The sequence below is a fragment of the Enhydra lutris genome, unplaced genomic scaffold (genome assembly GCF_002288905.1).
Source record: "Enhydra lutris kenyoni isolate GAN:26980312 unplaced genomic scaffold, ASM228890v2 scaffoldscaffold59, whole genome shotgun sequence".
Lineage (NCBI taxonomy): Eukaryota > Metazoa > Chordata > Mammalia > Carnivora > Mustelidae > Enhydra > Enhydra lutris.
In genome coordinates, this window is record NW_019154143.1 from 713,915 (window position 1) to 727,717 (window position 13,803).

Consider the following 13,803-nt stretch of genomic DNA (forward strand, 5'->3'; position numbering starts at 1 on the left):
ATTTGGCATTAGGGCCTACCATTAGTTTATTAATAAATTCGTTCCTGCACAATTAGATAAGAGACAATAAATCCATCAGAGGCTCCTAGTCTACAAGCTTAGTTTGCCTTTGACTTCTTGGCAAAGTTTCCAGCTATGTAAAGCTCAAAATTCCCAAAAGGGATAGAAACAAAAATCAAGTAAGCTTATCCCGTAATAGGTGCTACTACTTTTTTAAAAATTCTGTTTTCACAGTAGACTAGAAGAAAACTATGCCTACAAAGTTGCTGCTTTATTTTATATTTTAAATTTAATTTACTTTTTTTTTAGAGCATGCAAGCAGGGGCAGGGTAGGGGCAGAGGGAGAGGGAGAGAGGATCTCAAGCAGGTTCCATGCTCAGTGCAGGGCTTGACATGGAGTTTAATCTCACAACCCTGAGTCATGAAATCAAGAGTTGGACGCTTAACTGACTGAGCCACCAAGGTGCCTCTCTGCTTTCTTCTTTTATGTCAAAGAGCAGGGTGGCAGTTTGTTTTCTTTTGTCTTCACCTGCTTCTCAGCCTTCTCTTGCTTTTAACTTCTTAAAATCATATTTCTTTAAGTGACCACTCTGCACAGTTCTTTTTATATGAGAGGACATTTTACTATAATTTATATCAATTACATTTCCTCAGCACTAAGGTATATCTGCACAAGAAGAATATAATAGATTTTCTTAAGTTTTCCCTAATGTGTCTTCTTTTTTAAGAATTCTAACTCAAGGGGCACCTGGGTGGCTCAGTGGTTAAAGCCTCTGCCTTCGGCTCGGGTCATGATCTCAGGGTCCTGGGATCGAGTCCCGCATTGGGCTCTCTGCTCGGCGGGGAGCCTGCCTCCTCCTGTCTCTCTCTGCCTGCCTCTCTGCCTACTTGTGATCTGTCTGTCAAATAAATTAAAAAAAAAATTCTTAAAAAAAATAAATAAAAAAAAAAGAATTCTAACTCAAAAATTGATACTTTACAGTCCTATTATTGGCTACATCTATTTAACTATAATCACTAGAGATTTATTTTTCAACAACTTTTTTCTTCTTTATATCCTCAACTCCTGTCTTGAGATCTTTGTTCCTTTTTACATTTTTATTTGCTAGGAAAAATTCTTTCAACAATCATTAGCTTGCATGGTATACTTTTTGAATGCTTGCATATCTAAAACATGGCTTTATTTTGCCATCACATTTGAGTAATATTTTAGTTGAGTGTACTTTTCCTGGCACACAGTCATTTTCTTTCATTATTCATAAATGTTCAAGGTTTTCTGTATTGGGTATTGCACATAAGAGGCTAACAGTAGTCTTTTTTTAAAGTTAAATTACAGTAAATACTAACTTTTCAAATTTTAATCATTTATCTCTAAAAACATTCAACTATGTTCTTTAGGAAGTAAAAGGCAATATATAAGTCATAATCAAAGCAACTGGTGTATAAATGTGTTTAAAGTTTCTCTGCAGTGTGGCTTTGAGTATCCAGAAATGAGACTTCAGTGACAAATTCATTTTCCTTTATACTGCGCATGCATTTCACACTTGCAAAAGACAGTGGCTTATGTGATAAACTTCTGAATTAATAGATACTTACAGACATCACAGCAATCTGTATTCCCCATCTTTTTGTTGCTTTTGCTAAGAAATTTATCTGAAAGATGTCTATATGTCTGTTACTTTACATTCTTGTTTGGCAGTGTCTAAGAATTTTCCTGCCTGTGAAGTTCATTAAATTCCATATAAGTTTATCTTTTTCTCTTTTTGGACCTAGTATTAGTCATATATTTGATCTTGTCTTTTTTCCTCATTTTCATTTTTTGCTGTTTTCACTCAGTGTTACAAGATAATCTTCCATTTGATCCTCAATGTAATAATTTTTTTTTTTAAGATTTTATTTATTTGCCAGAGAGAGAGAGAGAGAGTACACATAAGCAGGTAGAGAGGCAGGCAGAGGCAGCAAGAGAAGCAGGCTCCCCGCAGAGCAAGGAGCCTGATGTGGGACTCGATTCCAGGACTCGATTCCAGGGATCATGACCTGAGCCGAAGGCAGTGGCTTAACCAACTGAGCCACCCAGGCGTCCCTTAATAATTTTGGTTTTTAGCAATAGTTATTTTTTCCCAGTTTTCCATTGCATCTTTAATATAAATCCTGGGTTTTTTAAAAAACACTTCAAGAATCTCCTTTGTGCTTTAATTATGTGGCTTAAAAAAATTCTTATTACAGTTTCATTAAAGTGATTTTTGTTTCTTACTCTTTTTTTTTTCCAAGTAATCTCTACACCCAAGGTGGGGCTTGAACTCACAACCCTGAAATCAAGTGTTGTATGCCCTACCTACTGAGCCAGCCAGGCGCCTCTGTTTCTTACATTTAATCATTTTCTCTGGAAAGTTTGCTCTAGTCTTCCTCCGATAAGGTGCTATATCCCAATTATTTTTGCTAGCTCGTGTCAGTAGATGTGGTTTCTGTACATACCTATCCAAGTCAGGTTGCTGAGTTCTCTAGGATTATTGTAGGTTCACAGGTAGTAGAAGCTGAGGTGTGGATTTTTTTTTTCCCCTCTGTTGGCAAGTTGAGATCTCTCTGTCCTTGGCCCCGTAGTATAGCTCTCCTTTTGGGCTGCCTACAGCAGAAATTAAAGGTAAGTTCTTCTACAGCTGGATATAGGCAGTTGAAAGGACTTTTCATTTTCTCAGGCCTATGCTGATTACAGTATGCTGCTCTGGGATTAGTTTTGTAAATGCTATTAGCCAGTAGGATTACTTTGTGTTTAGTAGGCATAAATAGGGGCTTGAAATGGTTCAGTGCACTTGAAGAGCTGATTTATGAATATCATTGCTATAGAAATGTATCTGAGTACAGAACATTGTCATGGTCATTGTTTAATTTCAGGCTCATTATTTAGCAAAACTCTACAATATAGGCAATAAAAATATATTTGATGTCCATAAGCATCCACTAAATCAAATGGTTATTATTTGAATTTATGAAATAGATGTACCTTATAGTAGAAGAAAATAAATTCATCATGGAAAATTTTATTTGACACTCAAAGCCATGCTGCAGAGAAACTTAAACATAACATTTGTACATCAGTTGCTTTGGTTAAAGTACTTTTGGATCATTGATTAAAAAGTAAGATGTTAGTATTTATTAACATTTAAATTAAAAATCAATTCAGTATACTCAAATTATTCCTTATAACTAAATAAAACTGTCTTTCCTTCCAGACATGGTCTCTTCATTCACTTGCTCTTATAGTGGATTCTAGTGGCCCAATGTATCGTGGATATGTGGAACCAACATTATCTCTAGTTCTTACCTTGCTGTTGACTGTTCCACCTTCACATACAGAAGTTCATCAATGTTTGGGTAGATGCCTGGGTGCCATAATAACTACTGTTGGCCCTGAGCTACAAGGTGAGTAAATTCATCTTAAATTAAAGGAATTAGACGTTGCTATCTTTCAATTTCCTGACTGTCACTATCATGTTGCTTAATGAAAACTTGTAATAATAATAATAATTACTGTGTACTGAATGTTTCTTATTTACCAAAGGCCTACAATTTAGCTTTTTTTTTTTTAAGATTTATTTATGTATTTGAGAGAGAGTGAGTGAGAACGCACAAGCAGGGGGAGGGGCAGTCAGAGGGAGAGGGAGAGGCAGACTCCCTGCTGAGCAGGGAGCCTTCAACTCAGGGGCTTAATCCAAGCACCCTGGGACTATGACCTGAGCCAAAGGCAGGCACCTGACAGACTGAGTCACCCAGCTGTCCCTCAGCTCTGCTTTTTATATATACTATTTTATTTAATCCCTACAACATACCCATGACTGACTGTTACTTGAAGTTTTGAGCAGAGAAAGCCTTATTTTTCTCCTTTTCTTTCTTTCTTTTTCTTTTCTTTTCTTTCTTTTTTTTTTTTTTTTTTTTTTTTTTTTTTTTGAGAGAGAGAGAATGTGTAAACTGAGAGGGCAAAGAGAGGGAGAATCTTAAGTAGGCTCCACACTCAATGCAGGGCTCAATCTCATGATCCTGAGTTCATGACCTAAGCCGAAATCAAGAGTTGGAGACTTAACCCACTGAGCCACCCAGGCACCCCCAGAGAAAGCCTTTCTAAATTGAATTTTACCTGGAGTCTCATGAAGACAAAGGTCAAAGTGGAGTTCCTTTGTCCTGGAGTACCATCCACTTGTCTTCATGGACTTCTGCTTCACTGATTTTTGAGCTCTAAAGATCAGGAACGTAAATTGAAAACGCACTCCCATAAAGGAGGTAATATTATGTAATTTTTCTGTGAGCAACCAAGCTCAGAGAAGATAAGTAACTTGCCTAAAGTTACTTAACTGAGTGGCAGATTTATGATCCTGAGGCCTATGTTCTAACCACACAATTCCACGGATATAATTTTACTAAAAGTTGAATAAAACACAGAAGACAAAAAATCACTATGAATTGATCCTGAATGTATCACCCATTTTCAGTTTTCCCTTTTGCCCTATCATTTAGTAAATTCTTTCAGTGAGTCAAGATTTTTATACATATTATCTGTCTCATTTAATTCTTTTTTTTTTAAAGATTTTATTTATTTATTTGACAGAAATCACAAATAGGCAGAGAGAGAGAGAGAGAGGAGGAAGCAGGCTCCCTGCTGAGCAGAGAGCCTGATGTGGGGCTCGATCCTAGGACCCTGGGATCATGACCCGAGCTGAAGGCAGAGGCTTTAACCCACTGAGCCACCCAGGCACCTCTGTCTCATTTAATTCTAACAGCATCCTGAGATAGGTGCATCTCTCCATTTTACAGATGAAACTCCAAAGCTGGGAGAGGTTAAGAACTTTTGTACCGTTTTGTATAGCTAATGAGTGGTTGGAGCCAGAGGTGAAGTCCAAATCAGTTTCCTTTGCATGCATTCTTAACCACTATGCTCGTTGTCTCCATCTGGACAGATATTTTAAAAAAGAAAGAAGCCAAAAATGAAAAGATCTTAATGAAGAATGTTACGAATTGGAAAATACTTGATTTAGACATGTCTTTTTCTTTCACTCAGTGTCCTCTTTGAGAAATTGGTAGTTTTTCTTCCAGTATTATCACAGGATATGGACAAGATAAACACGTGCCTGATTAAATATAGGTGTATACCAAGTGCTTTCTGATGCAGTGATGATGAGGCCATATGTATTTCAAACTAGAATGTGACACTATATGACTATGATTTCCTTATTTCACATTATATGTATATAAAATTATTTTATTTTACATTTTACATTGGCAAAAAATTTAAATCACTTATATTAGGGAATTAAGATGTTTTTACAAGTATATAATACTACTATTCTTTTTCCTGACTATCTCTGTAAAAGTTTTCATTAATCTTCTTAGGAAAATAGGATTTGAAGTTATTAAATAATATAGTGATAATATTGAACAGGGAATGAGGAGTCTTCTGGCTCTTTCAAGTAAAACGGTAATGGGTTTAAAGGACAATATAGTTTCCTAGGTAATTTACATAAACCTAGCTAAGTCTAGGAGGGATATATTATTGTCATCCATATACAGTCATGTTTTGAAGTCATTTCTATGGACTTCGCAGACTTTTTTGTCTTCAAAACAATCTGAATAGTGATCAGAAAGAAGAATTATTGAGAAGAAAATTGTTTCCTAGGAATATTTTCGGTAATACTAATAATAGCTTTTTGCATTTTCTTTTATTTTGCTACCAGGGAATGGAGCGACAATTTCCACCATCCGTTCTTCCTGTTTGGTGGGTTGTGCAATAACCCAGGACCATTCAGATTCTCTGGTTCAGGCAGCTGCCATATCTTGCCTTCAGCAGCTTCACATGTTTGCACCACGACATGTCAATCTCTCTAGTCTTGTTCCTAGCCTGTGTGTAAGTATAAAGCTGCTTCATTCATTGATTTATTTAGGGAGCCCCAAATTTGTTTCCCCAAAGATTGAACTAGATCAAAACAAAAAATGTTAAGTTTTCTGGATTGTACATTCTAGAGTTTCACCTTCAGTAGTCATTTTATGACTTTTCATTTTATTTATTGGTTTCCTTTTTCACCTTTTAAGAAATATTTTGATGAACTGTTTATTTCTTGGCTAAGAATGCATCATATTTTTAGTCTTTCCCATTCAGAATTTTGTGTCCTGAAGTTTGATTGTAACTTCTGAGGGTCTGTTGCTATCACCATAGTCATTAATTTGTTCACTTAATTAGTACTTATTGAGAGCTGGCTATGTGTCACATACCATGCAAAGTTCTGGGAGTACATTTGTAGATGAGACAAGATGAAGCTTCTGCCATAGTGAAATTTGTAGTTTACAAGGGAACAAGGTCAATAATAATTATTTACAAATAAGATAAGTGCTAGAAGGGGCTTATAGGAAAACACATAACAGGGTAGCCTGTCAGAATCCAGGCATTCTGCAAAGATTTACCTGAAAAAATGATCTTGAAGGTGTGGTCTGCAGGATAATTAAGAGTTAGTTCAGGAGAAAGCATGTTATTGCAATAGACAGAATTTATTTTTAGGCAGACAGAAAAATATGTGAAAGGCCCCAAAATGGGAAGGACTGCGACACAATTGAGAAACCATTTAGTCGGTATGGTTAAGGCTGAGAGAGAAGGGGTGAGTGGAGCCTGGGCACAGAATGAGGCTGGACACTTAGCCAGGTGAGAGATCATGCAGACTTTTTATATGTATTAAAACTTTGGACCTTATGACTTTGAGAATTATGGTGGTCTAGGAGGGAGATGGTAATGTCTTGCTCTTTATTGGCAGCAATGGGAATAGGGAAAGATAAATAGAATTGAGTGATACTTAAGAGGAAGAATCAGTGGGGGCACCTGGGTGGCTCAGTTGGTTAAGTGTCTGCCATCCGGTCAGGTCATGATCCCGGGGTCCTGGCATCAAGTCCCATGTCGGGCTCCTTGCTCAGCAGAGAGTCTGCTTCTCCCACTCCCTCTGCCCTTCCCTCTGCACTTGTGCTCTGTCTCTCACTTTCTCTCTCTTGCAAATAAAATCTTAATTTAAAAAAAAGAGGAAAGATCAGTAGAATCTGTTGATTAATTGGCCATAAGGAAAAGAGAAAAGGATGTAATCCACATTCCGACTTGAACATAGTAATGTAATTTCCTGAGACTGGTAACACCAGGAGAGGAAGAGGTTGGGAAGAGTGGGTATCATTAAATCAGTTTTAGATAATTGGTTAGTTTCATGGCCTGGAGCTCAGAAAAGAGAAATTTGGTTGGAAACATAAATTTGGGAGGCATAAGAATTTAGATGGGAAATAAAGACAGGAGTAGTTAAGATCACGAGGGAGGGAATGCTAAATGAGAACCCCAGCATATAAAATTTAGGAAAAGAAAAAGAATCAGGAAAACTATGAAACAATATGAGAGATTAAAGGAAATTAAGAGTTTGTAGTGTTCACAGAAGCCAAGTGGAGTAGACAGGAGTGGTCAGCTATGTCACACATTGTTGAGAGATCAAGATGAGAGCTGTAATGTGTCCTTTGACTTTTGTCATGTGATGTCTTTAGCAAGAGTTCATCTAGCAGAGTGGTACAAATAAAAGCCCAAATACATCGGGCTATGAACAGAAACTTCATTCTGAAGTTGACTTTATAGGAGAGGACTGAGGGCCTCAAAGGGGTGATGGGGTCAGGCAAGACTTTTTCTCCTACAGTAGTGAGAAGTGAGGGTGTAAATGCTGAGGAGATGGAACCAGTAGGATGGGAGGTGTGGGGCAGAGAGTGGATAATCATCCAAGGTTTCTAATGGAATGGAGTTTCCAGGGCACAAGTAAGAGAATGTCTTTCCCAGTGCAACATGAAGAAAAGAGGAGAGGATGAGTATAGATAGAGGTGGGTTTTTGGATTTGGTGGCTGGAAGTTGGGGAAGCTATCATCTGAAGACTTTTACTTCTTAATCAAGTAAAAGGGAAGATAAGTTTTATGAGTGAGGGAGCAAAGAAGAGGGCCAGAAGTTTGAGGAGAGTGGATGCGGGAGATTAACTGGAGAAATAGAAGATTCTGTGGTAATACTGAGGGTTTAGCAGAGGGTAGTAACCCTTTTTTGGATCCATTGTGTGATTCATGATGGTAGCAGTTTTCACCTTGTAAAATTTTTCTCCAGCATCTATAACCAACCATTGAGCGGCCAGATACTTTGAAACATTCATAGTTGGACTTTGGCCAATGAGATTCAAGTAAATGATAGCAGGATGAAAGAAATAAGGATTTTAACAAGACATTGCTAAAATAGTAATGCATCATGAGGTCTCATTTGGATAAAAGAGGAGGGAAAAGACAGTAGGAGCCTGATATAGGGAGAGAAAGAAATCCTGTAGATGTAACCATGAGAAGATATCACCCACATAAAGGGAGGAGAAGGTTATTCAGGATGAGGTGAAGGAACTGAAAGGCCAGCATATTAGATGTTAGATCTGATGTGGTATATTTAACTTATGCAACAGGAATTTCTCTTGCTTCACCATAGACCAGGGGGAACTGAACCAGTCCTAGACCATCAAAAGAATCTGAGTATGCTGCAGGGCAGAAACGAGATGCACATAAAATGCATACAGGAAACATCCATTAAAAAAATAGTTGATGAATAGTTTACATCTGATTGCATTCTGCAGCAAGAAATGTGGCATCCTGCCAAAAACCATGGCCTAATGCCTAACCTCTGAGGGCATTGGTGACATCTCTTGAGCAAGGTGGCTCTACATGAGCAAGCTGTTTCATGATACAGCTTAGGTAACTGACAAACGTGATGGAAACACACACACACACTCTTTAGGTTATCTGGTTCCTCCATTTTTTTTCTCCTTAAATACAATTACACCATGAAGGTTGACCTTCTGAGATGGAACACATTTAAGAGGATCTGGTAAACAATGTGAATTTCGTTACCTCAGTGGAGGTTATCAATAAACCATAGTCTACACAATGAGCTTCCTGTGTATTAACGTGAGAAAATGCCTCAAAACTCATTTCCTTAGCAGAATACCAAGAGTTTTATTACACAGCATGTTGGAGCCCTTTCCTGAACCCTCTCCAAAAGGGTAAGTAGTTAGATTACAGGTAGCTGGTTGGAAGGAGAGGGCATGGCAGGATAGAGATGAGAAAAGGGGCCACTCAAGGGTTTGTCTTATTTTCACATTGCCGAAAGCCCCCACGCAGTCTCTCTTACCAGATCTTTCGACAGTGAAAAACAGTCCACACATGGGTTCATCCAAATTATTGAAATCAGTTCAGATTCTTATAAATCTCATTTTCATTTTTGCTCAGTCATTGCCATCAGAAATGGCAATATTACGTGATACCACATGTAATATCTAACACAAATGAAATGAGATTTTTTTTTTCAGCGAATGTATTGAGAGGTGAGTTTCACCATAGTAATCTTTAAATGATATACAAGTATTAAAATTTGATTTTAGATGTTAGAACATTCAAAATGTATCTTTGAAAGAAAAACCACCACTCTGAATTATTGTTATTTCCCTCTGGGCAAGCAACTGCTTTATTTTTATTTATTTATTTTTTTTTTTAGAAAGAATTGTGTGTGCTTGTGTGTGCACATGCATGAGTGGGGTGGGGGAGGGGCAGAGGGAGAGATAGAGACTCTTTTTTCTTTTTTTTTTTTTAATTTTTATTTATTTATTTGACAGAGATCACAGGTAGGCAGAGAGGCAGGCAGAGAGGAAGAAGCAGGCTCCCTGCTGAGCAGAGAACCCGATGCTGGGCTTGATCCCAGGACTCTGGGATCATGACCTGAGCTGAAGGCAGAGGCTTTAACCTTTGAGCCACCCAGGCGCCCCTAGAGAGAGACTCTAAAGGTCAACTCATGCCCGTTGACCCTGAGATCATGATCTGAACCGAAATCAAGAGTCAAACACTTAACGGACCGAGCCCCCTAGGTGCCCCAGCAACTGCTTTTTATACCATGTGACCACAGTTACACGTTCTCTTGTCCTGACAGAAGTATTTTGCACATAGGCGCTTATGTCATCTAGGATAATTGTAGGAAATGTCAATGAGAGAAAGACTTGAGCTGAATGTCCACATCATCACTATGAGAGCAGGGGTGTCTGGTTGTCAGGGATGTGTATACAGTGGGCACAGCAAGAGATAGCAAGGTGACATACAGTGTAAAATAACAGGCATTTTTACAGGAAGATGGAGCTCTACTGTAGGAGCAAGCAACACAGTGTTCCTGAGGTTTGTGGACTCTAAGAAAAACAAAGAAGCTTCTTTGGAAAACAGTTCAGCATAATCTTAAATAGTTGAATATATGCATATGCTGCGACCCAGAAACTTCACTCTTAAGTAAACACCTGACAAATACACACGCATGTGTGCCAAAATACATGTGCAGGAATGTTCACTGCTGGGTTATTCATCATAGCCAAAACACAGAGCTGACCTAAATGTCTACCAGTCAGCAGTGGATAGGATGATGTCATTATTCAACAGAATACTACACAGCAATGAAAATGAACAGTAAAGTGTAATCATATGGATGAATCTCACAGACAACTTGCTGAGAAGAAGCTAGACACAGAAGAGAGCGCACAACATGTTTCCATTTATATAAAGTTCAAGAACAGGCTAAATGAAACTATAATGATGGATGTCACTATAGACTGTGATTATCCCCAAGGAGCTAAGAAGGGCCATGAGGAAGCCACATATTTTTATCAAATTTAATATGTTTTATTCTTTATTTTGTGGCTTTTACCAAAAAGTGTCAAGGGAAAGTTTTCAAGTAAATATGTCTTTATTTTCCCTGGTTTATAGTGACTCTAAGACACCATCAATTATAATTTGCATCTCTAATATTAGAGATTTTAGAATGGAAAAAATATGCATCAGAATCATTAAAATGGAGTTTTTGAAAAGACTTGGTAAACTAAAGGGTTTTTTTTCCCCTTTGGCTCTGCCAGTCAATATTTGTTGAGTATATTTTCTTAGCTAAAATTCTTTTTTTTTTTTTAAGTAGATTCTATGTCCAACAGGGGGTTTAAACTCACAACCCCCAAATCGAGTTCCATGCTGTGTGGACTGAGCCAGCCAGCACCCCTCTTAGCCACAGTTCTATTCAGTTGCAACTAAATTAAATTTTTATGGTGTTCTGCTTTATATATATATTTGGTCATTTGATTCTTACCACATTTATTTAGGATAGAGCTGATAGAATCAAGAAACTAAGAAACTAAGTGACTTGTTCTTCCCATCTCATATGACCATGCTTAAGATTTCTAAGTATAGGATATTTGAAAGTTCCAGAATGTCTCCATTTTAAGGAGATGAAGTGAGTAAAACATTTTATTGAAAAAAACTGTCAGGTTTTATTCCCTCAGTTTTATATATATCAGTTTTATATATATATACACACACACACACACACATATACATACTTATATATACTTATATATATTTTAATACTTGGTATAAATTTCACAGGGTATAAATCTTATGCAAATATATCTTGAATTACAAATGTTATATTGGTAGCATAAAAATATGCTAGTCAGCATTGTGAAGAAGTGGTATATTCCATATATTTGTTCTCTCCTCCACTATTTCTGGATGACACTTTTTTTTTTTTAAGATTTTATTTATTTATTTGACAGAGAGAGAAGTCACAAATAGGCAGAGAGGCGGCAGAGAAAGGGGGAAACAGCCTCCCTGCTGAGCAGAAAGCCTGATGCTTTGTGGGTCTCAATTCCAGAACCCTGAGATCATGACCTGAGCCGAAGGCAGAGGCTTAATCCACTGAGCCATCCAGGTGCCCCTCTGGATGAGACTTTTTCCTAAAATATATTACTTATCTTGCTTAAAAAGCAAGTGCATGGAACATAATTTAATATTTTCTTGATGAGTCAGATTTATAGCAATAATGATAATAGCTAATATATATTGAGCAAGTGCCATGTCTCAATCACTGTTGTAGGGAAAATACTTGCATTAACTTTATTTTATTTTCACTATATTCCTGCAAAGAATCACTCTCCACGTTTACATATGGGCAAACAAGGCACAGAGAGATTAAGTAAGTTGTCTGAGGTCACACAGGAGTCAGTGACAACCAAGATTCAAAGCCAGTCTAGTAACCAGAGCCTGGGCTCTTACTCATTATGTTGTGCTGTGTCTTATACTTTACTTCATGTATTAAGGTGTACTACATTGACTCTTTCAGGAACTTTTGAGATGAAAAATAGGGCCTATTTTGGAATTCTTTCCAGATGTTTATGTTTGCTTGATTTTATTTATTTTATTTTTTTAAAAGATTTTATTTATTTATTTGTCAGAGAGAGTACAAGCAAAGGGAGAGACAGGAAGAGTAGGCAGGCAGAGAGAGAAGCAGGCTCCCCACTGAGCAGGGAGCCTGATGCGGGTCTCAATCCCAGGACTCTGGGATCATGACTTGAGCCGAAGGCAGGTGCTTAACCGACTGAGCCACCCAGGCATCCCTGTTTTTTTTTATTTTAATAAATACCCTTCTTAGCCTTCAATTCTTACTCTGTGCTCTGCCTCCCAACTTTTCATTGACTATGTATAATCTCCATGCACTTAAAAAATTTAGATGATATTTAGTAGAACCGTGTGTAAAAATAAGATGTGCAAGAGATTCTTCTGGATTTTCATGGAAGTGTGTAGTATCATCTTTAGTGACGAGGTCTTGGGACAGTTATTTTGGCCACTAAAATATTCCTTGTCTACTTTAGTGGTATTCTTTTTTCAAAAGTCGATTATTTGACTATATATTTAACAACTGCTGCTGTTAAATAAAGAGCCTCTTCACAAGTAAGGTGTTAATACATATTCATTAGGCAAATGAGATTGCAGTTTTTTAAAGAAAATTGTCTAATATGTTATGGTTTCCAGGTTCACTTGTGTAGCTCCCATTTGCTACTTCGCCGAGCAGCTGTGGCTTGTCTCCGGCAGCTTGCACAAAGGGAAGCAGCTGAAGTGTGTGAATATGCCATGAGCCTAGCAAAAAATGCAGGTGACAAGGAGAGCCCTGGTACTCGTAAGTTACTTTATCAGTCAGTATTCTTTTTAAATACTTCAACATTTCAAATGATTATCAGTCAGTATTCTTTTTATTTAAATACTTCAACATTTCAAATGAGTATTACTCTTTAAATAACATTTTTGCTTTCAAGTATGGTCAATCTTCTTATTCTTTCAACTTAAATAAAACCATTATCACTTTAAAAATTACAGTATTGTTTTCTTGGTACTTTTACACTTTTACCTTTTTTAAGGTTTGGAGCTAAAAAGGAAAAAAAAAGTAAATAGCATTTAGTGTCAAGGTACTCAGGCCATTCCTTCTGGATAATTTAGCTATATAATGGATAACAAACTCTAAGGATATTGCTTTGTATCACAAGTAGATTTCTGGAAAGAGAAGTGATCTATTTGGGGGGTACATGAAAGCTTCCAGTCTCTGATACTAGTTGACCCTTTGTGATGTAACTTTTCCTCAAGAAGGGAAAGCTAGGGTAACCAATAAAAGAAATATCAGGTGTTTGGGTAGCAAAAGGTAGATCTTTGCTTGCTTCCATTCTTTCTGCTTTGGGGGGGTTGGGGTTAAGTATAGCTTGAATTTCATAGCCAGCCTTTTGGTCTCTAGGGATAGTTTGCTTGAGAGCTTTTTCAGAGCTTAACTGACAGGTATTTCCCCTATTGTGAGAGAAAATTTTTACTTGTAAGAGCTTTCTAATGCAGAGAAGTTGCTTGGGTACTAAGAAGCAAGATACTAAAATAACTTCAATT

General features: G+C 37.3%; 1 protein-coding gene across 2 annotated transcripts in view; it reads left to right on the forward strand.

Moving 5' to 3' along the window:
* LOC111158367 (HEAT repeat containing 5B) overlaps nt 1-13,803 on the forward strand; it is a 104,311-nt gene that overhangs the window by 43,787 nt on the left and 46,721 nt on the right. Inside the window, exons 20-22 of one of the 2 annotated variants that reach the window (XM_022520373.1) lie at nt 3,231-3,420; nt 5,724-5,893; nt 12,910-13,054. In XM_022520373.1, the coding sequence (XP_022376081.1) occupies nt 3,231-3,420; nt 5,724-5,893; nt 12,910-13,054 (505 nt within the window). The remainder of the gene's footprint in view (nt 1-3,230; nt 3,421-5,723; nt 5,894-12,909; nt 13,055-13,803) is intronic. The other variant, XM_022520374.1, reaches the window with a different exon arrangement.